This window comes from Aquarana catesbeiana, linkage group LG13, assembly GCF_042186555.1.
Source record: "Aquarana catesbeiana isolate 2022-GZ linkage group LG13, ASM4218655v1, whole genome shotgun sequence".
Classification (NCBI taxonomy): domain Eukaryota; kingdom Metazoa; phylum Chordata; class Amphibia; order Anura; family Ranidae; genus Aquarana; species Aquarana catesbeiana.
Genome location: NC_133336.1, coordinates 96,624,908 through 96,650,490, shown reverse-complemented (window position 1 = coordinate 96,650,490; position 25,583 = coordinate 96,624,908). Strand labels below are relative to the sequence as shown.

The window sequence follows — 25,583 nt, the reverse complement described above, 5'->3', positions numbered from 1 at the left end:
GAAGATTTCCCCTCGATTATTTTTCTGGGGACAACCCAAAATTTATGATTTTCTTTTACTTTCACTTTCAATGATAATATTAAACAGGACAAATAGAGAGGGTGAATTTCCTCAACGGGGCACAGACCACAATAATAACTGACAGGTGTTCTAGTCCATCTCCCCTCTATCCAAGACTAAAAAAAAAAAAAAAAAAAAAATGTCCAGGCTTTAGAACCACTGTAATATATCCCTTAATGAAAATTTCGCTTCACTTCCTGTCTGGCTAACACCAGTCTACCACACAGGACATGGGGAAAAATCTCCCCAACAGGGACAACAGTAAATCAAAAAAGTTCCACAAATCTAAAATGTGCCTAGATTTTGTTTTTAATTTTGACCTGACTAATTATAAAGTTGAAGTCAAGACAACTTTAGCCTACAAACCAGTGAAAGGGAGCTGTAGCAACAGTCAACTGGTTTGTGTGTAGAATGACACAACAGTGTTGCTTAATAAACTAGTTGTGTGCCAGGTGAGCCAGCGTAGGTAAAGAAAGCATGTAATCATCAGTATCACAGGAAACACTTGGCAAAATCACCATCTGCTCCTTGTGCGTAGGATAGGTGTGCAATGACGCATCTAAAACCTCATTGTGTACACTACCATAATTGCATAATATTAAAGTGTACCTGTCATCCATACAATACTTTCTTTATCCATCACACATCCAGGGAATATAATAGTTTATTCCAATTAAAAAATGTATGTTCCCATGGATTGGTTTCACTTCACTAAATGTGTGTGCTGTGTGATAACAAGTGTAGGAATAATTGTCAAGAATTGCAGAATTTTACTTTCTCTGTTCCAAGAAGTTGTTTTCCTTCCCATGTCTGTTCCCAAACTTCTAAATTGGAGGAGCTGCCTTCATAAATAATGATGAACTCAGGCGTGTTCGCAACTCCACGTGCCCGCGCCCACCAGGAAGCTGACACTACGCAGCGCTAATCACAGGCAGTGAGACACTTCCCGATCCGTGGCTGCACACTTTGGGAAATGTCTTACTACCTACGATTAGCGTGGAGTTTGCGAACACGCCTGAGCCCATCCTTAATTAAAAAAAACACTCACCTGCAGTAAGGCAAGGCGCTGTGTTTTGTGTAAAAATGGAGAATGTCTGCATTTTTATTCAATGCACCCCAACCCACCTGAATGCAGCATTATGGTGGGAACACAGGAAATAGAAAACTATTGTTTTCTATGTGTCCTTGCGTTGAGCCTGCATGGATCTACACAGATCAGTGCAGCTCAACAGCTGTGGTATGAATATCCTCCAATAAGAAAAGAAGACGCATCTGCATCCATTCAGCTGATAACATTAGAAAGCATCTCAGAAAAGAAATAAAACTCCATTTGCAAGGGATGCCTCCAACTGGACTTCCAGCTCTGTGCAGCTGTGGAATAATCACACATGGAAGGAAATGTATTTTTCTGGAAATGTTCTGTGTACAAACCGTATACAGAACACCCCAGTCTGCCATACTGCAAGAGCGTGACACATGAATACAGAGTTTACAATACAAAGCATCCACAACACTTTGGTGTGTGATGCAGAAAATAGTACCAGTATACAACAAAATGCATTTTGTGTGAGTGAAAAAGACACAAACAAGCTATTGCATACAATGCATTTCAAGTCAACTGCCCTCCCCCATGTCACCTAACTAGAGACTTAAGCCAATCCATGTATGGGCAGGCTGATTGTACTCTAGTAGGTCCATCGATCGACTTGGGTAAAACCCAGCCTGTCAGATGTTTCAAATGTGATTACTGCCAGTGGCTTTGGCCGCTAGCAGTAATCATTGTATTCAGCATGACAGGAAAGGTACCCACGCTGGGAGAGGCATGTCCCCCATCAAGACTGATTGTGCTGATGGAGGAATTAAGCTTTTTTTTTTTCCCTTCCACTCATAGTGGAATTTAAGAAAAGCGATGAATCTATGGCTTGCCTTACACATGTGCAGCATTTAGTGCAGGTACTTCCGGAGCTCACAATTAGGTCCTGTTCACACACACAATGACCTAGGTGTTACCCCACTGGATGAACGCAGGTTACCACTAAGGCCCCTTTCACACATGCGGACAGTATGTCCGTATTTCATCCATCCGTTTTCGGATGAAATACGGACATACATGCATCCCTATGGGATAGCGGGTGTCAGCGGATGTACATCCGCTAACACCCGATGTCGTCCGCCTCCGCTCTCGTCCGATTCTGCGGACGGAAGAAAATCCTATTTTTCTATCCGTCTGCAGAGCGGATCGGAGGAACACGGACAGACGGTCCGTGTTCCTCCGATCCCCCATAGGGGAGAGCGGAGATCTGACAGGGCGGTCCCTGCACAGTGTGCGGGTCCCGCCCTGTCATCTGCCTGCTCAGCTGGGGAAAGCGGAGCGATCCCCGCTGAGCAGCGGATAAACACGGGGCGGATCAACACGGATCCGTCCCGTGTGAAAGGGGCCTAAGACAGTCATGTCCTACACAGTGCAACGCACCCCAGAAGTGTGGTGCTGTGAGCTGCAATAAAATGCAGACATGCTGATTTTTATTGCAGCGTACAAGACAAGCCGCATGTCACTGTACAGCAGAGCAACGCACTGCTGCAAAGTGACATAATTGAATTGTCCCTTTTGTGCACTTCAAATAAAGATTGTTGTGCTGAATCAAGCGTCACACTGCCCCCTACTGCTGGCTCTCTGCAGCTGGAACAGACAGCTGACACTTTCTAAACCGCTGCAGTTTAGTGTGCAGCAGTTCTCCAGGGCAGTGTGAATGGTCCTTATAATAAATTGCAAGTGCACAAGCCGAGCTGTGGCTTTTATTTTGATAGGGTATCTCCTTTAATCTATCATAATCTGACCTTTTGGTATGTGCTTCTCTATATGTTTTAGGGTATTGGTCATTTAAGGAGATCTCAGAGTTGACAGATACCCTGATGATGGACTATTAATTTCAACAAAAATCTCCCCATAGCAATATATGTACTTACATTTTATACATGTTATTCACCTGGATTCTTTCCTAAATGTACATAATATAACTGGATACTAACATTTATAGGTAAAGTTGATCCAAGGAATATCTGATTGCCTCTCGGGGGATCGGGAAGGAAATTTCTCCCTTCTAGGGTAAAATGGTTCAGGATTTGCTGGGTTTTTCACCTTCATCTGGATCAACTGTGGTTATAGGATTGTGTAGATGGGATTGTATGATTTTTTTTTTCCCCTTTTAAGGCCTCTCGCACACTGCAGCTTGAAAAAGCTTAGTACGGATTTTTTTTTTTTACTGAGCTAAAATACAGCCCATTCATTGTAATGTGCCTCAGGGCCGTTTTTAAGGCAGGGCAAAAGGGGTAGCTGCCCTGGGCCCTGTCATTGTTGTGGGGCCCAAAGCAGCTGCCTCATACTTGCCAACTATTCCAGTTTATATTCCCTTGCCCCTTGAAGTTTTAGTCCTGTGCTGTGTCCTGATATCTCAGTGTGAAGTGCTGCTACTCATGCTGCCCAGCCCTGCCCTATTATTTTGTACAAATGACTCACCTGCAGACCCTGTGTTTACATGTAAATAACCGGCATTGTAAATAGCAGGGACATTCATATGTAAATAGCTGCATCCAACGGCATAGATATGTAAATAAAGGCGGCATTCATAATGTATATCACGCCCCCTACAGTGAGGAGAAGATGTGCTGTAACCCCTAGCAACCAATCAGTGAGCAGTATTACTGTACAGTAATCTCTAGCAACCAATCAACAAGCAGAAATCATGTGCTGTAACATCTAGCAACTAATCAGTGAGCCGTAATGTGTGCTGTAACCTCTAGGAACCAGTCAGTAAGCGGTAATGATACATTGTAACCTCTGGCAACCAATCGCAATCGCTGCTTGATCCGATACAGTAAACTGATTTTAAGTCTAGCTGCTATTTATTGCATGTCTCAGAGCAGGTGGAAAGCGAAAGTGTATGGGATGGGGGTGGGGGGGGGACAAGAAAACGTTTTCCCAGGGTCCAAGCTATATTAAAGACGGCCCTGATGTGCCTATGCACACAGGCGCGTAAACAAACGCTGTGCATTCTTCAGTAAAAAATAATAATAATAGAAAAACCTGCTTTTTTGGTCAGTAATTTACGCCTCATGCACGCAAATACACACACATGGCCATTTACATATTGTGAAGAACGAAAACACGAGAATACCTTTTTGCAAAATTGCGCAAGCGCATATAGGCAAAAATGCACGCAAATACATGAAAAAAAAAAAAACATGTCTGAAAAAATAGATGCTCAAACAGGAGTATTATGTGCAAGAGGTCTTATTGGTTGAGCTAGATGGACTTGTGTCCTTTTCGATCAGACTATGTAACTGCAAGTAATACATTTCTGTGCTTTTACCTGCAAGGCTAGATGAACTACACTTTCAGTACATTATAGGCTTCGTAGATAAAATGTTGGGTAGTGATTTACATTTTTTTCCCCCTTTTTTTCCCACTATAGAAACTGAAATAGATAGTAAGCACTTAAATATAATGCAACTTGGTAGGGTTTCAATGTAATCTGTTACAGTTTAAGATAACTTCAAACTGTGAGTGTTCTAATTCTGGAAATTCCCTGATAGGAAAGGCTGTATGTCCTGTACGGTTGTCATGGTGTGTACACACTTAACTTTATAAGGTTAACTAAGGGCGTGTTGCAAAATTGCACAAAAACCATTCCAAACTCCACCCTGATAGATCCAGAACTGTGAATCACAATGACACTGAATAACATAATGGTAACCGACAGAAAATGTAACTAGGGACTATAGCTGTCTAAAATTATTTAAAATTATAATTATTATATATAATATATAAACATAGTCATGTGATTACAGGAGCAAAGTAGAGATATTTCATGTCGTTCTTTTCATGTTAGAGATCTGAGTGACATTTTGTCACCTAGTTAAAAAGATTATACAGAGAAAATGTCTTTAAGGTCTCCTTTACACATGGGGGGCAGGCAATAAAATCAGGGGGGCTAAGCAGTGGTTTTATGGTCTCTCTCCCCCCCCCCTCCCCTTAATCACTTGTCTACTGGGGCAATTTTTTCATTTTTTACAGACATGGTAAATTTGCATTTCTTACTAGAACTTAACTTCCCAAAAAGTATATATTTTCTGAAAGCAGAGACCCTGGAGAATAAAATGGTGGTGGTTGCAATTGATGTTGCACATTTGCGCAGCTATTTATCAAATGCATATCTTCAGGAAAAAATGTAGCAAAATGAATTTTAGTGCAAACACAGAATTGTTCCCAATTTTTGGTAAGATATAAAAGATGGGGTTGTGTTGAGTAAATAGATACCAAATATGTCAAGTCTTAAAATTTCACACGCCTGAAGAATCACAAAAAACCCCCCCAAAAAACAAAGGTACCCAAAATTCTCTATAGGCGATGCTTTACAAACCATCAGTTTGGAGTTAACCCTGAATTATGACCCAAGAATTACTGCTCTTACTCCAATATTCGCAGTGATACCTCACATGTGTGGAGCAACTAATGTTTACGTATGTGCCCACCCTATGCTGCACCTTTTATATGGGCTGTGTGTGGTGGTAATGGGGGTGCTTGAAATTTACATTTTTTTTTATCTTTATTGCTATCACAAGAATGCTAACAAGCCCCCTATGCAATAGTATTGGCAAAGGACAGGTACTCCTTATGGAGGCACTGGGATCTTTTAGACCTCTAATGTTTCCTCTACCCTCCAATGCAACTATTCAAACACAGATTGTGTTTGAACAGCTACATTCTTGGCTAATGACAGATGTGACTTCTGGGGTCATTAGTCACAGGAGTTTCCCGAGGATTAGTCACTGGTGTTCCCCGAGTTCCTCCCACTTTCTCCGGGGAAGCAGTTTCCTGGGTGGAATGGGAGAGCCTGGGAACCACTGCAGGTGGGGGACGGGCCCCCTTTGAGAACCCCGTAAAAGTGATCAGGTGGCTCTAGAGCTTTCCATTCACTTTTAAATTGGAAAGCCCCCCCCCCTTCCACACCATCATGTTCAAGTCAGTGTGGCTGTGCTGTAACTGTCCTGGCAGCCAAACGCAATGATTACGGGTGGCATGTGGTTGTACAGCATTTAGGCTCGATTCACACCTATGCATGTTGCTTTTGAGCGTTTTTGGAGGTTTTTTTTTCATGCTTGCCACGTTTTTGAGCCGCGTTTTTGCCGCGTTTTTGCGGCGTTTTTGCCGCGATTTGCGTTTTTTTTTTTTTTTTTTTTTCATTTTTTTTTACAGTCTTAAAAAAAAATTACAAAAAAAAAAAAAAAAAAAAAAAAAAACGGCAAAAACGCACCAAAAACGCACCAAAAACGCTGCAAAAACGCTGCAAAAACGGTGCACTTGCGTTTTTGATGCTTGTCCATTGAAATCCATTACATGCAAAACGCTGCTTTTTGCATGAAAAAAAGTCCCCGACCCTTTCCAAAAACGCAGAGATACAAAAAAGCATTGATGTGAACATGTTCCATAGGAACCCATGTTAAAAAATTCCCGTGCATTTCTGCAAAATGCAAAATGCATCAAAAAACGCGCTAGTGTGAATGGGGCCTTACAGGGTTAAAACAGGCACTGAGAGAGTGGCATATCATCTCCTCACTGCATGTCAAACGCCTCTGAAAAGTGCTTCATCCGGATTGCACGCACTGCAAGCATGTGTAAACCTTGCCTTACAGACCAGTCCCTCACCCCCAAACAGAATAAGATTAACCCTTTCCACCCGCCCCAGCATCCCTTTAAAAGATTGTGAATGTCTGGGGGCAGAAAGGATCAGCGATCATTTGGTCCATTGTGATTGGCTGTCACAGTGGTCACATAATCGGGAATCAGTCCCACCAGCTACCAATCATTAGTGGGACCAAGAGCCATCTTTGCCAGCTTGGTGTCTGTACTGGGAGCACTCTCTTGGCACAGAAATATTGGCCGCCCAGTGACGAATATGTGCAGCGCGTGGGCATTAAAGCCCACCCTTCTGCTACTGCACATGTGTTACGCAGGCGGCAACAGGTTAAAAAATGTTTTTAAAAAGATTTGACAAAAGAAAAATGCAAAAAAATACCTCAACCCGGATCCCAACTTCCAGGAGGCACTGGTGTGGTTTCTGAGTGCTCAATATCTCTCAAGAATGAGCTCCTGCAATACGCTGAAGGGCATTCTCTGTGGATTTTGAGGCACAATGACCCCCATCCGTGTATCCTGGAAGGGGCCAAGGTATCATTTTTACCCATTTATTATGCAATGCTTTATTTATTTATTTTTTTATTTGGTGGGGGGAGAATGGCAGGAAAGCGAACCTTCCATTTTTCTTAAAAAGGACACTTCTTAAGGCGAACCTTTACATTTCACATACACGTAACATTTCCTTCCTAATCCACTTCACCAGTGCATTTCCAATATAATCCACTCCACCAGTGCATTTCCAGTATAATCCACTGCACCAGTGCATTTCCAATTTAATCCACTCCACAGTGCATTTCCTTTCTAATCCGCCCCACCAGTGCATTTCCTTCCTAATCCGCCCCACCAGTGCATTTCCTTCCTAATCCACCCCACCAGTGTATTTACTTCCTAATCCACCCCACCAGTGCATTTCCTTCCTAATCCGCCCCACCAGTGCATTTCCTTCCTAATCCGCCCCACCAGTGCATTTCCTTCCTAATCCACCCCACCAGTGTATTTACTTCCTAATCCACCCCACCAGTGCATTTCCTTCCTAATCCACCCCACCAGTGCATTTCCTTCCTAATCCACCCCACCAGTGTATTTACTTCCTAATCCACCCCACCAGTGTATTTCCTTCCTAATCCACCCCACCAGTGCATTTCCTTCCTAATCCACTCCACCAGTGTATTTACTTCCTAATCCACCCCACCAGTGCATTTCCTTCCTAATCCACTCCACCAGTGCATTTCCTTCCTAATCCACCCCACCAGTGCATTTCCTTCCTAATCCACCCCACCAGTCCATTTCCTTTCTAATCCTCTCCACCAGTGCATTTCCTTCCTAATCCACCCCTCCAGTGCATTTCCTTCCTAATCCACTCCACCAGTGTATTTACTTCCTAATCCACCCCACCAGTGCATTTCCTTCCTAATCCACTCCACCAGTGCATTTCCTTCCTAATCCACCCCACCAGTGCATTTCCTTCCTAATCCACCCCACCAGTCCATTATCTTTCTAATCCTCTCCACCAGTGCATTTCCTTCCTAATCCACCCCTCCAGTGCATTTCCTTCCTAATCCACTCCACCAGTGTATTTAGTTCCTAATCCACCCCACCAGTGCATTTCCTTCCTAATCCACTCCACCAGTGCATTTCCTTCCTAATCCACCCCACCAGTGCATTTCCTTCCTAATCCACACCACCAGTCCATTTCCTTTCTAATCCACCCCACCAGTCCATTTCCTTTCTAATCCACCCCACCAGTCAATTTCCTTCCTAATCCACCCCACCAGTGCAATTACTTCCTAATCCACTCCACCAGTGCATTTACTTCCTAATCCACCCCACCAGTGCATTTCCTTCCTAATCCACTCCACCAGTGCATTTACTTCCTAATCCACCCCACCAGTGCATTTCCTTTCTAATCCACTCCACCAGTGCATTTCCTTCCTAATCCACTCCACCAGTGCATTTACTTCCTAATCCACCCCACCAGTGCATTTCCTTCCTAATCCACCCCACCAGTCCATTTCCTTTCTAATCCACCCCACCAGTCCATTTCCTTTCTAATCCACCCCACCAGTCCATTTCCTTTCTAATCCACCCCACCAGTCCATTTCCTTTCTAATCCACCCCACCAGTGCATTTCCTTTCTAATCCACTCCACCAGTGCATTTCCTTTCTAATCCACCCCACCAGTGCATTTCCTTCCTAATCCACTCCACCAGTGCATTTACTTTCTAATCCACTCCACCAGTGCATTTCCAGTATAATCCACTCCACCAGTACATTAACTTTCTAATCCACTCAACCAGTGCATTTCCAGTATAATCCACTCCACCAGTGCATTTACTTTCTAATCCACTCAACCAGTGCATTTCCAGTATAATCCACTCCACCAGTGCGCAGAATGTGACATCTAAGCAAGCAAACCAATGCAGATTTCTATTTTGGTCAACAGTGAAGCGAAAATTTCCACTTCTACCAAAGGGCGTATGAAGGAAGCTGTGGCACCTGACAGAGGTGTCGGATGTGTGGTCTGACTGTACATTCTCTTCGAGGAGTGAGATTCAGAATGGTGGTGCCCAGTGAGGAGGATAGCTGGTTCTCAGGGGACAAACTGGAGGCTGGAGCGGGGCTTTTCTACACTGATTGGCTGTATAAACCCAATACTCCATATTTGGCAGCTGTTTCTGCGAACATTGGAAAAGGAAAGGATTGTTTTAAGTACTGAATTATTAGCCACACATTGTGATAGCCCTCCTTCCCAAACCTGCATGGGTAGATGAGTATAAAGAGAAGCCTAAGGAGACTGTTCACGTGTGGCAAACATAGCTGCTCCTTTAAAAGTGACCCACTGCGGGCATTTAACAGGTAGTGAGGAGGCGATATGTTGCCTCCTCGCCATTTGTTTTACCTCTCAAAATACAGCACCACTGTGACACGACCACATGCATTGCAGGCAGTTGTGATGCAGCCACATTCACTTGGATGGGTCTCTTTGGCAGAGGTGCCAGCCAAATGTTTCATGCCATGTAATACGTCATTCCAGGAATGTACCCATGCCATGCCTGTGTCATGGGTACATCCCTGAGCAGCTGCATTGCTTTGTTTGAGTTGGCAGTAAAACTGCAGCTCAACTGTCTGCTTTTACCACCCCCTGTCCACCTGTTTGAACAAGCTCCAAAACAGGCATCTGAGATTACGTAAATTAAGGTGTGAAGCTAGAGGGGAAAAAAGGAAATACAGTAAAACTAGAAATAAAGGAAATACGAATAAAAAAGAAATACAGAAAACTAGAAATACTACAATATTTCAGGAAATAATAATGATTTACAGTATACACATCCAGCACTTGATGGGAACCCACTTTAGAACTTGTATTCAGTTATATTAGGTATCACATTAGGTATTCACAAACACACACACACATTAGAACAATAGGTTTTGAATATATTCTAGATACAAACTTTTAGTTTATAGGTCCAGTCACACTGGGGGCATATTTACATAGTATAAATCTGACATTCACTGCAGGTGAATCTTCCAAATACATGTGTTTTATATGACTGATTTATTCACCAGCAATGAATATTTGATGAAAGTCACATTTGCTGCTTATTTACTTTGAGGCTCCATTCACACTTGTGCGATTTTTCATGCGATTTTGGACATCAAAGTCGCACAACAAGTTGCAGCCCATTCTTTTTAACGGTACCCGTTTAAATCGCAACACCTTTAAAAAGGTGCCTGCACTACTTTGGTGTGACTTTGATCCACAGAATGTAAAGTCGGATCAAAATCATACCAAAAGTCGCATCAAAGTTGCACTGGAAACCATGCAACTTTACAGATGCACTAATGTGAACGGAGCCCTAAATAAATATACTCCTATACTTGTAAACTGTTAAAGAGACCCTGTCACCAACCTAAAAAATTGCAGATAAAAAGCACAGAAAAATAATCAAGTATTTTAAATGCTTAGTTGCAAATAAGTTTGTATGTAATTATACGATAAACAAACGATATCTTAAATATTATATCATAGAGTCATTCATATATATTGTTTTTAGTCGCAAACACCTATAGTCGTTATTAGTCGCGTGTTATCGCAGAGGGTATGTTGCCTGTCTATGTGAATGGCACAGCAACGTGCTAACTGACTATGCTGTCTGGTAGAGGTTTATGGGTCACAAAGGGGACAGATAGGACACTTCACAGGAGGTGTACTTCAGCTGTACGTACAACAGTTTCCCTAAAGCTCAGCGTTATGCCCTGTACACACGGTCGGGATTTCCGACAACAAATGTACGATGTGAGCTTGTTGTCGGAAATTCCGACCGTGTGTAGGCTCCATCGGACATTTGTTGTCGGAATTTCCGACAACAAAAATTTGAGAGCTGGTTCTCAAATTTTCCGACAACAAAATCCCTTGTCGGAAATTCCGATCGTGTGTACACAATTCCGACGCACAAAATTCCATGCATGCTCGGAATCAGGCAGAAGTTGTATGTCACCGCATTCTTGACGTTCGGAATTTCCGACAACATTTGTGTGACCGTGTGTATGCAAGACAAGTTTGAGCCAACATCCGTCAGAAATAAATCCAGGATTTTGTTGTCGGAATGTCCGATCGTGTGTACACGGCATTACAGTGATACTACCTATCACTGTATACTGACATACACTCACCGGCCTCTTTATTAGGTACACCTGTTCAATTGCTTGGTAACACAAATTCCTAATCAGCCAATCACATGGCAGCAACTCAATGCATTTAGGCATCTAGATGTGGTGAAGACGACTTGCTGAAGTTCAAACCAAGCATCAGAATGGGGAAAAGAAAGGGCATTTAAAGCGGAGTTCCACCCAAAAATGGAACTTGCGCTTTAAGTGATGGTGACCCCCTGACATGCCACATTTGGCAAGTGATTTTTTTTGGGGGGGGGGCAGGTAGCCAGTTTCCCCACTTCCTCCTCTGGCTCTGTGGCGCCGGAAGGAAGTTCTCCTCTCCCCCCTCCCTGCAATCTTCTGGGATACGTCACAGGTCCCAGAAGATTGCTCGGCCATTCACAGCGCGGCTCGCGCATGCATAGTGCGCGCCCGGCTGCAAAGCCACAGCCGGGCGCCCACAGTTAGAATGCTGGCGCCTTGAAGAGGAGCGAAGCTTCATGCGCCCGCATTGCTGGACCGTGGGACAGGTAAGTGTCTGATTATTAAAAGTCAGCAGCTACACTTTTTGTAGCTGCTGACTTTTATATGGGTGGAACTCCGCTTTAAGTGACTTTGAACGTGGCATGGTTGTTGGTGCCACACGGGCTGGTCTGAGTATTTCAAAAACTGCTGATCTACTGGGATTTTCATGCACACCTATCTCTGGGGTTTACAGAGAATGGTCCGAAAAAGAGAAAGTATCCAGTGAGCGTCAGTTGTGAGGACAAAAATGCCTTGTTGATGTCAGGAGGACATCTGTCCATTGAGGAGAATGGGCAGACTGGTATGAGATGATAGAAAGGCAACAGTGACTGAAATAACCACCCGTTACAATCAAGGTATGCAGAATACCATCTCTGAATGCACAACACAGCAGAAGACCACACCGGGTGCCACTCTTGTCAGCTAAGAACAGGAAACTGAGGCCACAATTCGCACAGGCTCACCAAAACTGGAGAGTAGAAGATTGGAAAAACAGTGCCTGGTCTGATGAGTCTCAATTTCAGCTGAGACATTCAGATTGTAGGGTCAGAATTTGGTGTAAACATGAAACCATGGATCCTTCCTACCTTATATAAACAGTTCAGGCTGGTGGTGGTGGTATAATGGTGTGGGGGATATTTTCTTGGCACACTTTGGGCCCCTTAGTACCAAATGAGCATTGTTTAAACACAACGGCCTACCTGAGTATTGTTGCTGACCCTGTCCATCCCTTTATGACTACAGTGCACCCATCTTCTGATGGCTACTTCCAGCAGGATAATGTCACAAAGCTCAAGTCATCTCACCACTGGTTTCTTGACCATGACAATGAGATCACTGTACTGCAATGGCCTCGACAGTCACCAGATCTCATCCAATAGAGCACCTTTGTGATGTGGTGGAACGGGAGATTCGCATCATGGATGTGCAGCCAACAAATCTGCAGCAACTGTGTGATGCTATCATGTCAATATGCACCAAAATCTCTGAGGCATGTATCCAACACCTTGTTGAATCTATGCTACAAAGAATTAAGGCAAAAGGGGGTCCAACCTGGTACTAGCAAGGTGTACCTAATAACGTGGCCGGTGAGTGTATATTTAGTTATACCCCCCCCCCCCCACCCTTTTGTATATTTTTCGTTTCCAACTACAATACTTGCAATCCTCTGGTTTAAAACTCCTATTTGTCTTCTTTCTTTGATACACAATTATAAAAATTTCCAAAAGGAAAATTGTTTATAGCAACAAAAAAAAGCCCAAAGTCCAGCTGGTGCCTTGTTTAACTATACCAATCATGTCCTTGATGTGTATTATCATATTATGATCTATAATCGAACAATCCCTGAAAGTAAACATCCAAGATTTGTTCAAATTTATTAAAACAGATTGCATAATACTGAAAACGATGATCAAATGATTGTGTGTGGGGATTCCCTTCACCAATTGTACATTACAGCACGGCTGATCTCTTCTGTACAGGTATTGTCTTGGTTCTGACGTCTGACACAAGTCACGCATCATCCATGTAAAGAGACCGGGACTTGACACGCACACGATGGAATGCTGCAGAACCACCGCCTGTTACTACAGTGACTGGACATTTTCACAACAATTAATCATAGAATCTGATCATCGAATGGCATGTTGTGTTAGCTCTGCAGTATTACATTAATGGAATGCAAAGTCAGGTGTGCTTAGTAAAAAAGATCTTAGAAGTTCTACTATTTCACAAGTTCGGAAAATAAAAGGTTACAGTGAAACTCTATAGTTATGTTGAGAAAACAAAACTCATCCAGGCAATTTTTGCAGAGATTTTAGAAAATCTTATTTCAAATTCTTTATTGGTTCTTTTTTTTGGGGGGACGGGGGGGACATTCTTCCAATGTCCTTTTATCAAAGTGACTGCTTAGTAGAAGGGTCTGCCTTCAACAACATCACCTTAGCAATCCTATATTGCTAATCAGAAAAGCTGTATCGTTTGTAACAAAGCAGTGTAGCTGCGGCACTTTAAGCCGGCTATAGATGGATCGAATCTCGGCCGGTTCAGCAAGGACTGTCCAAGATTCAATCCATCTATGGGCAGGCTGATTGTACCCAAGTCGATCCATTAATCGACTTGGGTACAAACATCAAATTGGATTTTTAGCATTTGATTATTGCCAGTAGCTATAGCCACTAGCTTTAATAAGTGTTCTATAACGGTGTTTAATAGCCGGGAGAACACAATAGCTCCGCAGGTGGGATTCCCTCATCAACACTGTAGGAGGGATTCCCCCATTCCTGCTCTCTTTTCCTTTTTCTCCTGTTACTATAGATTACTTCTGCTCTTTTGAGCCGGCTGCCACTCTGAACTGCCATAGAGGAAAATAGGATAAAATTCCCCCCAAAAAAACAAAACTGGACTGCAATTACTATTTTTGCCAGTATTATCAATACTTATTTACTTACCTCTCCAATTGCCCTTGCTAGCGCTCCATCCCACCCTCTATTCCCCCGTCAACACTGTAGGAGGGATTCCCCCATCAACACTGTAGGAGGAATTCCCCCATCAACACTGTAGGAGGGATTCCCCCATCAACATTGTAGGAGGGATTCCCCCATCAACACTGTAGGAGGGATTCCCCCATCAACACTGTAGGAGGGATTCCCCCATCAACACTGTAGGAGGGATTCCCCCATCAACACTGTAGGAGGGATTCCCCCATCAACACTGTAGGAGGGATTCCCCCATCAACACTGTAGGAGGGATTCCCCCATCAACACTGTAGGAGGGATTCCCCCATCAACACTGACTATGTTGATTGGGGTTATCAAGCGATTTTCTTTCCTGCAATCTGTAATCGCATAATCTATGGCCAGCTTTAAGCTGGCCATAGATGGAGTGATTTTCTTTCCTGCAACCCACAAAAACTGCTTGATTCCCCCATCAACACAGTTAGTGATGATGGGGGAATCCCTCCAGCTGAGCCATTTTGTTCTCCCAGCAGGGGTGGGATGGTGGCAAGGGGAGCAGTCCCCACCAGGAGAACACAGTGATTAATGCTAGCGGCTATAATAGCCGCTAGCAATAATCGCATGTAAAATACAAAAGGCTAGTTGTACCCAAGTTGACCGATCGATCAACTTGGGTACAATCAGCCAGCCCATACATGGTTTGAATCTTTGCCGGTCGCTGCTGTACTGGCCGAGATTCGAACCTTCTATGGCCAGCCTTAGACATGGAAGGGTCTCTCTCACAAAGTATCTCAGCAAAAGTGAAACTCTTGTTGCCAAGGATGCTTGTAATTAATCTCCTCTAAAAAAGTGAGCAAATAACAGTAGCAGAAAAAGAGACTTCTGGTGGAAATCTGTACATGAACAGTGCATGGAAGGTTTCCAGGCTACCAAACTGCAGCTGATGAAAATTTATAATTTTTGCTTTGCTTTAGCCAGTGGAGTTTTACTTTGATAAATGTGGGGTTAGTATAGAATTATTGGAAAGTTCATTAATACTTTATATGTTTTTTCCTAAAAGGCTGTAGAAATGACTTTTAAAGTAGTAACTGTTGGTTTTATGGAGGTCATTATGTAAAGTCCCTGAAAGCTACCAGCAGCCAAAACATTCTATCTATCTATCTATCTATCTATCTATCTATCTATCTATCTATCTATCTATCTATCTATCTATCTATCTATAGATAGATAGATAGATATATATATAGATATATAGATATATATATAGATAGATATAATAAAGCACTGCTTAAACTGTTGGCACTATATAAATCCTGTATAATAATAATTAAAATATTTTTGAGTTAGGTTTAAGTTAACCCCAGAAGGAAATGGGCAGAGATTATTTCCTATTTAAATGGCTACAGCAAGGCCTTCTACTGTGAGATGGCTCTGAAACATTATCTGGAGTGCAAGAGATGATGTGAATGTAGTATGAAGAAGAGCGGCAGGAGATTATGTGAATGTAGTATGAAGAAGAGCAGCAGGAGATGATGTGAATGTAGTATGAAGAAGAGCAGCAGGAGATGATGTGAATGTAGTATGAAGAAGAGCGGCAGGAGATGATGTGAATGTAGTATGAAGAAGAGCAGCAGGAGATGATGTGAATGTAGTATGAAGAAGAGCAGCAGGAGATGATGTGAATGTAGTATGAAGAAGAGCAGCAGGAGATGATGTGAATGTAGTATGAAGAAGAGCGGCAGGAGATGATGTGAATGTAGTATGAAGAAGGGCAGCAGGAGATGATGTGAATGTAGTATGAAGAAGAGCGGCAGGAGATGATGTGAATGTAGTATGAAGAAGGGCAGTAGGAGATGATGTGAATGTAGTATGAAGAAGAGCGGCAGGAGATGATGTGAATGTAGTATGAAGAAGGGCAGCAGGAGATGATGTGAATGTAGTATGAAGAAGGGCAGCAGGAGATGATGTGAATGTAGTATGAAGAAGGGCAGTAGGAGATGATGTGAATGTAGTATGAAGAAGGGCAGCAGCAGGCATTTTCAAACTGCTTTAGCAAGTTCTCAATGAATCTAATTCGGATCTGATAGGGGATACACATCTGAATGCGTCACACACTTATCTGCAAGTGCTGACTTTGTCAAATAAAAAGCAATGGCATCAGCACATTAGAACATTGAGAAACATAAAACATTGCCTGTGTGTAAAACTTTACTTATGTCATAAGTGCAGACATTCATATACCGTGGTTCGCTCTACATACAAGTAGGCACAATTTGCATACAAAAGAGGCATTTTATATGTGGTTTCTTTGTGAAAAACATATAAAAACCACATTTACTTTTCCCACGTTCTGTATATATACAACTGACACACAGTCAATGGTTGCAGGTAAGTCAAACCACAAACTGGAAATTTTTACAGCATTAGCCGAAATGTACACCGCCTATAGTGTTTTTTTTTTAAACATTTTCCTTGGATTGGTTACCTGCTTTAAATGGTCAGCATACTACTAGACTACTAGTGAGTACATATTTGGAGTTAGTAGTGTTGAGCTTACCTAAAAGTAATTCCAGATTTTTACATGCTTGATTTTCCTTATTTTTTTTATTATATTAAATATAGAAATTAGCAGGTGTACCACTAGAGAAGCATTGCAAATGAGTCCGTTTCACTAAGGCTTTACGTACACTACAACTCCTAAACTTAAGTTTAGGAGCTTTTGGCATTTTTTTTTGCCTAAGCTCAACTCCATAAAAGCCCATATGTCCATGCACAGATAGGTTTTCACTAGAGTTTAAGAGCTGCTGCGATTAGGGGAGCTTTAACCTCTCTCTCCTGAACATGGAAGAATCGCGTTCAGGATAGGAACGTTTTGACCGCTGGCCGCAAAAGCAAGGTAAAATCGCAGCAGGATTTTGGCGTGTTTTGTGTTTTCCCACGGCCAAAGTAGGCTTTGTGTACATGAAGCCTTAAAGTGTTATTAAACCCATAACAGTAAAATCAGTCTGTATATGCAGTAAAGCATGCTTGTTATATTCACTGTGGAACCTTAGGGACTTTTCTGATCCTCCCCTTCTTTCACAGTCCCCAATTCATCTCCTAATAGTACAGAGCCTTGGGGGCACTCTGCACATGCTCAGTTTGGTGTGCTAGAGGTTTTTTTTTTATTTTGGGGAGGCTGCATGTGATCAGCACAGGGTCAATCAGCACTGTGCAGACAGAGGGTCAGGGGTCATACAGCTTCATAGGACAGTCAGAGGAGAATAACTCCTCCTACAAGCTTTAACCAGTGTTTGGCCGGTTACTGATAGAAGTCACAAGACTGCTATATACTGCTGATGAGAAAAGCGATTTAGCCGTTTATATTTACTAAAAGAATTGCATTTCCACGTTCTGCGTACTGTGGGAGACCAGATATAGTGAATGCAGGGTCCTGGGTTTAGTAAAACTTTAAAGTGATTGTAAAGTCTTGTTTAAAATGCATAAACAAACATGTTATACTTACCTGCTCTGTGCAGTAGATTTGCACAGGGCAGCCCCGATCCTCCTCTTCTCGGGCCCCGCTCGGGTCTCGCTCTTCACTGCTCCTGGCCCCTCTCTCCTGTTGAGTGCCCCCACAGCAAACAGCTTGCTATGGGGGCACCCAAGCTGCAGCTCCGTATGTCCATTCAGACACGGAGCTGCGGTTCGACCCTGCCCCCTTTCTTCTGATTGGCTGACGTTGATTGACAGCAGCAGGAGGCAATGGCGCCACTGCTGTGTCTCAGCCAATCAGGAGGGAGAGTCCCAGACGGCCAAGGGACTCGTGGACATCGTTGGATAGAGATGGGGCTCCGGTAAGTATTAGAGGGGCTGCTACACACAGAAGGCTTTTTATTTTAATGCATAGAATGCATTAAGATAATAACCCTTCTGCCTTTACAACCCCTTTAACCTCTCTCTGCCTAAAGATTATCTACCCTCCGGATGCTGTGCCCACACCTTGGAAGCAGAGAGACTAGTCCCCTGTATTGTCTGTGCTCTCCCGCAGCTGATCTTTCCGCCATTACTGACTTGCTATGCTCTGTTCTGTACTGTGTCTCTGTATAGAAGTGGAAGATGAGCGAGATTTTGCTTCCTCATATCTGAGCTGTCCCCTATCATAACTGGTGATGTGATGTCATAGACACAGCCAGACAAACAGCATTTTCAGAAGGAGAATAGCAATGGCAGCCTATATATTTTACTCATGACAGATACTTGAAACTCAAACCAACTTTGGATAGAGTAGGAGAAGGTTATGACCCCTGTTAGTTTATTTTGCCATCCATGTCCCATTGGGAAAATTTCTCTTTACTTCCTGTCCCTTAGCCACAAGAGGAAGTGAGAGGAAATCCCTTCAAAGTGATGGAAACATTTTGTTGTCATTAGAACTAGTGTCCCCATTGGAAAATTTACCCTCTATTCCTGTCTGGGTGACAACTCAAAATTTGGAATTTTATTTCATGCTCACTCTCGGTGATAATAGTCATAATAGTCATCAGGACAAGTAGAGAAGGTGAATCTCTCTAATGGGCCACAGACAGCAATAAAAACTGCCTGGTGTTCTAATCCCTCTCCAATATGTCCAACAATTAGAAAAAAAAAAAAAAAGTTTTAGATTTTTGTTTTTTTCATTTGACATATATGCATTGTGGTAAAGTGCATATTTTAACACATGCATACAAAGCACATACTGAAATGCGGTATGGCAACCCAAAACTTTATACCAGTGGATACTTGGTGCACCTGTGTTCTACTGCACCACAACAAGGTAACACGCTACCCTGATGTTGGAAAAAATGGTTCAGGTACTATTTCTGGTTCATTTTGGAGCATTGGCGGCATATTCAAATAAAAGGGCAGCCTCAACACATTGTACATTAATGCACGGCATGATATGCCTTCATGCATCCCTTCTGATCGCACAAGTATGCAGGGGGGGGGGGCTTAAAAAGGCATTTTCTACTGATGTGTATAAATGACAAATATTCTATAATGTTTAAAGAAACTCCACTTTTGTTGAGAAAAAAAAAAAACATTCTCTTCTGGGTGATCTTTGTGCAAGGATTTTAACAAACCTTGTTGCAGACTCCTACCTTTTGTTACTCTGAGAAAATAGCTGTTTGTTAGTCTGTGTCCATGTGCTGAATCTGTATGGGAGTGCTTTTATATTTTATCAATCAGTTGCTGCACTTGCAGAGTTCTAATGAGGAAAGTTGCAGGGTCTGCATCCCATCTTTTGGAGTATCTCACCAAAAATGACATTTTTGTTGCAGGGAATGTCAAAAATCTGACTTGTATCTTAGTGCAGACTTCTGGGAAAATCAGTAAGCCAATAAAACAAGCAAGAAATGCAAGATATGAAATTTTCAGGGAGAGTTCTGTACATCATCTATACACAGAACGCCTCCAGGTAGCCATCTTGCATTGCATTTTACAGAATATTACAGCACTGCAGATTGAAAAGGAAAGGTGATTTTTAATGACGTTCAATTACAATAGGACTTGAGTTGCAATTATATATGCTATATTGATTTTTCTTTTTTTCTTTACTATTTTTTTCCCCACAAAAGTGGCGTTACCCTTTAAGTCTACACAAATAAATATCTCACTGATCATCGTGATTATAGCCATTTATTACTTACAGCCTGGGAATAAATGACTTTTTTGGAATGGTATGCCACATTCAGCCCATCTATCACAATGTCGTACGGGGGCCGGGAATTCACAAACTGAAGAAATGCCTTCAATTCCTAGAATAAAAAGAAAAAACAGACATTATATAACACAAATAGAATTTATCATGTGCTCTGTGCAAGTGGGGGGGGGGGGGGGGGTTGTTTATATGTCACCAAACAAAGATGTAAATTCAAACTCCCCTCTTTAGCATGCCTTTCTAAAAAAAATCTCTTAAAAACAATTTAGAAGAAAAAAAAAACAAAAAAAAACTTACCCCAGCCTGGCCTCAGAAGAATCCAAGAGGCATTGGCAGTGTGCCTCCTTGCTGCCTCCAGGGAAAGCTGGGAAATCCCACTAAAATTTAGTCCTGTAATTGTTATGTAAAATGTGTTGACATGCGTTTTAAGCTATTTATGCTTTAGAGGGTGGGGGCTGCCAGTCAAGCAGACTTTCTATTGTATTGGAAGGTCCATTTTTAAGATTCCATTTGAACCTGTGCATTTTTCCGCACAATACTGAAGTGTGAGAAATGGGAGACCATACATGCGACTGGCGGTCCGCAGACCACAACGCACGTGTGTTTCAGCACCCCACAGTGCACAAATGTGAATCATCTGTGTGTTGTCATTCAGTTAATTGAAAAAAAAAAAGGATGCAGGTCCATTAAAACCCGTGTTGTAGTGTGTTGGCATCTTATTTAAAACGAATGGGCTGCGTTATTGCAGTTAATTCACTAAATTCCATACGTTACAGAGAGCATAGGACTGCACAGCACGCAGTCCAAATGGGTCCAAAGAAAACCCATCATAAGAAAAATCAGAAAGCAGCCTTTGCTGATCTAAACATATAATTGTCTAGCTGTCATACTGATTCTTTGGTTTCCATACCGAGCCACTGATGAAGAGCAAATAGTCAGGAAGTAAAGTCAGCACTTCTGATTTCCATAACTGAGACCAATAATTGCATAAAATCCGTTGTGCTCTTAAAAACAAAAACAAACAAAAAATTGCCCCATCCTGCACTAGTGTATGAAACATGATAACATTTGAGCTGCTGGTATTATATCTGTCAGTCACTTCTACTCTGCCCCTTGTTTCGAATATTAGCAGCTCATGTTGTCACTGTCAGGTTGATTTTAAATTGAAGCTGGTGTGCAGAAGATGTTTGCATTTTAACCACTTAAGGACCGAGCCTCTTTTTGAGATTTGTTGTTTACAAGTTAAAAACTGTTTTTTTTTTTTTGCTAGAAAATTACTTAGAACCCCAAACATTATACATTTTTTTCTAACACCCTAGAGAATAAAATGGCGGTTGTTGCAATACTTTCTGTCACACCGTATTTGCGCAGTGGTCTTACAAGTGCACTTTTTTTGGAAAGAATACACTTTTTTGAATTAAAAAATAAGACAGCAGTAAAGTTAGCCCAATTTTTTTTATATTGTGAAAGATAATGTTACACCGAGTAAATTGATACCCGACATGTCACGCTTCAAAATTGCGCCCGCTCGTGGAATGGCGACAAACTTTTACCCTTACAAATCTCCATAGGTGAAGTTTTAAAAATTCTACAGGTTGCATGTTTTAAGTTACAGAGGAGATCTAGGGCTAGAATTATTGCTCTCGCTTTACTGATTGCAACGATACCTCATATGTGTGGCTTGACCACCGTTTTTTCCTTTTTCATATGCAGGCGCAACTCACGTATGCGTTCGCTTCTGTGCGTGAGCTCGGCGGGACGGGGCGCGTTTAAATTTTTCTTTTCTTATATTTTACCTTTTTACGCTGTTTTTTTTAAAAAAATTGTGTCACTTTTATTCCTATTACAAGGAATGTAAACATCCCTTGTAACAGAAAAAAAATAATGACAGGACCTCTTAAAGCGGAGGTTCACACAAAAATGGAACCTCCGCTTTTTGGAACCCTCCCCCCTTCCGGTGTCACATTTGGCACCTTTCAGGGGGGAGGGGGGTGCAGATACCTGTCTAAGACAGGTATTTGCACTCACTTCCGGGCGTAGACTCCCATGGGAGTCTACGCCACTTCTCGTCCCCCCGCGCTGTCTGCTGGGAAACACACGGGTCCCAGAGACAGCAGGGACCGCTCTGATTGCGTAGCGCGACTCGCGCATGCGCAGTAGGGAATCGGGAAGTGAAGCCGCAAGGCTTCATTTCCTGATTCCCTTACAGGAGATGGCGATGGCAGCACCCAAGAGCTAAGCAGCGGTTCGGCCTCGGGTGCCGACATCACTGGACCCTGAGACAAGTAAGTGTCCTTATTTTAAAAGTCAGCAGCTGCAGTATTTGTAGCTGCTGACATTTAATTTTTTTTTCAAAAAGACCTCAGATCTCATATTAACACTGAAATGCAATGGGCGGCACAGTGGTGTAGTGGGTAGCACTCTCGCCTAGCAGTAAGAAGGGTCGCTGGTTCAAACCACGACGCTACCTGCCTGGAGTTTGCATGTTCTCCCTGTGCCTGCGTGGGTTTCCTCCTGGTACTCCGGTTTCCTCCCACACTTCAAAGACATGCTGGTAGGTTAATTGGATCATGTCTAAATTATGTATGAATGTGAGTTTAGGGACCTTAGATTGTAAGCTCCTTGAGGGTAGGGACTGATGTGAATGTACAATGTATATGTAAAGCGCTGCGTAAAATTGACGGCGCTATATAAGTACCTGAAATAAATAAATAAATAAGAAAAAAAAAAAATAAAAAAAAAAAATGGCCCTATAAGAGCTATGGGTGGAAGTGACGTTTTGACGTCGCTTCCGCCCTGCAATGTTATGGAGACGGGTGGGGGCCATCTTCCCCTCACTCATCTCCATACCCAGCACGGGTGAAGATCCAATCGGCCTCCGCCGCTGGCTCCAGTAAGTGGCAGAGTGCACCAGAGCGCGGTGGGAGGGGGGCCCCTCTCCCGCCACTGATAAAAGTGATCTTGTGGCGAATCGCGGAGGTGACAAGCTCAGTAGAGATAGAAAGGGGTGGGCGGAGCCTTGGCAGGGAATCACGGAATGAGCGTGCAGGGGGGGCGGAGCCTTGGCAAAACTTTTGTAATGCCTGAGATGAAAGAGAAACTCCCCCAATTATGTCAGGACGACACGTTGGAGTCTATACAGAGAAGCACCATGCAAAAGGGGACAACAGAAACATTCAGAGAAAGAGGAAGCAGAGTTGTCTCCTGAATGCAGGAAATGAACATGAGAGCTTTTAGCTGCAGGGGGAAAAGGTAAATAAGTGAACATCCTTCCTGTTATTTGAAAAACAACCAGTGACATATTTAACAGATTACAGATTTACATCACATACTGATTTTTTCATTTTGACCACAGTTATTCTTTAATAAACATTTTCAGAAGAATCAATATCCTGTGTCCTACAATGCGATCAGAGGTTTCTCCCTACAGCACTTCATACTGTAGCGTCAGTCATCCGTGGGGATAAAAATAGTTACTGGGAAAAGTTTTCCAACCTGTCCAGTTGATGTTCACCCCAGCTCTTGGCCATTAGGCCACCAAGCTACCACAATCAGGGCTGCGTTAGAAATTATGGGGCCCCATACATCCTACCTGATGGGGCCCCCCAACCCCGCCTTCAACCCCCCCCTGAGGTGCAGCGGAACACGGGCACTGACTTTATTCCCTGGCACTGAAAAAAGTCACTCCTCTGCTCCCACCTCCTAGGCCTCTCTGTTGACGTGATGGGGCTCATGGAAATGTAGTTTAAGCAAGTAGGAGCGGGGGTATGGCCAAATAAAATCAATGTATTCATTTAGGCAGAAATGAACAATAAAGCTGCCCCGGGCCCCCCTGTTTAGCCGATGAGGCCTGGGCCCAGTACAACAGGACCAGTTGTTATGACCTTATCAGCAGCCCTGACCACAATCTTTGAATAGCAAATAAATTTCTGTGACCTACAGATGACCACTAGAGGGAGTTTTTCTAAATTTATAATGCCGCGTACACACGAGCGGACTTTATGGCAGACTTTGTCCTGCGGACTTTTCGACTGACTTTCCGAATGAACGGACTTGCCTACACACGATCAACCAAAGTCCGACGGATTCGTACGTGATGACGTACGACCGAACTAAAACAAGGAAGTTCATAGCCAGTAGCCAATAGCTGCCCTAGCGTCGTTTTTTGTCCGTCGGACTAGCATACAGACGAGCGGACTTTTTCGACCGGAATCGAGTCCATCGAAAAGATTTGAAACATGTTTCATTTCTAGGTCCGTTGAACTTTTGGGGAAAAAAAGTCCACTGGAGCCCACACACGATCGAATTATCCGACAGACTCCGTTCCGCTGAACCAAGTATGCCGTAAAGTCCGGTCGTGTGTACGCGGCATTAATCAAATAGAATAGAAGAATCAATCAAATATAGTAGAGTATTGTGCTGTGTCATCCATCAATGAATCCACAGACTTTGGAGTTGTAGTTATACCCTTTATTGTCTGATTTAAGTTAATTCAAATGCAAGCTTTTGAGATAACTTAGATTCTTACTTCAGGGGAATTGTATAAACCTATAGAAGTGAGGCAAGTTATCCTAGAAGCTTTAAAGAAGTCTGGCCAAAGTTTTTTTGGCCATACTTCTCCTGTGGGTCACAGGAGTGCATTTACGTGTACTCTCTTGTGATGCACAATCAACCGACAGTAGGCTAAAGTCCGCCGTTGGCTGACGGCACAGAGATGCTCCAAGCTGTGGAAGGATCCTGACCATATTCCCAGGATCCACCCAGATGCCTGATGGGAAGTTGGTTCCAGCCTTTCAGCTGCATGCCAGCAGCTCTCACCCATTCCCCAGCCTGGTGCTCCAGTAAGCACTGGAGGGACAGAGCAGAGAGTGGTGACTGACAATTGTTTATGATACGCAGTGCTTAAGCAAACCAAGTGTTATCCATTAGGGTTTAGCTCTACTTTAAAGCGGTGTTAAGCCCCCAAAAAATAAAATAAATCCAGCAGCTACACATACTGCAGCTGCTGGCTTTGAACAATAAGACACTTACCTGTCCTGGAATCTAGCGATGTCGGCACCGCAGCTGTTTCCATCAGCTGTCGGGTGCTGCTGACGCCACCGTCATTGTGGGTACCCTACTGCACACGCGCGAGGCCCCGCTCTTCTTGCCTACTGGCCCGGCGACAGGGAGAGGAGAAGGGAGCCCCGCAGTGATGTCCTGTGGCCTGGACTCCCAGAAATGGGACAGGATACCTGTCAAAGACAGATATTCGGTCGCCCCTCCCCCCCCGAAAGGTGCCAATTGTGGCATCGGAGGAGAGAAGACAAATGAGCGGAAGTTCCACTTTTGGGTGGAACTCCGCTTTAAGGATAGTCTGGAATGGTGCCAAACTCTTTGTTATTAGACTTCAGAGTAAAGTGTTGCAATAGCCAACCTTTTATATGGAGAGGCATACATAGTTAGTCTGGTTGAAAAAAATACACAAGTTCTAGTTCAAGCAACAAAAAAGAAGGGGGGGGGGGACTTACAATCC

General features: G+C 43.1%; 1 protein-coding gene across 1 annotated transcript in view; it reads right to left on the bottom strand.

Annotated features, from left to right (window-relative positions):
- The window catches only part of PRORP (protein only RNase P catalytic subunit), a 132,399-nt gene that overhangs the window by 36,158 nt on the left and 70,658 nt on the right, over positions 1-25,583 (bottom strand). Inside the window, exon 4 of the mRNA XM_073609440.1 lies at positions 20,058-20,165. Within this exon, the coding sequence (XP_073465541.1) occupies positions 20,058-20,165 (108 nt within the window). The remainder of the gene's footprint in view (positions 1-20,057; positions 20,166-25,583) is intronic.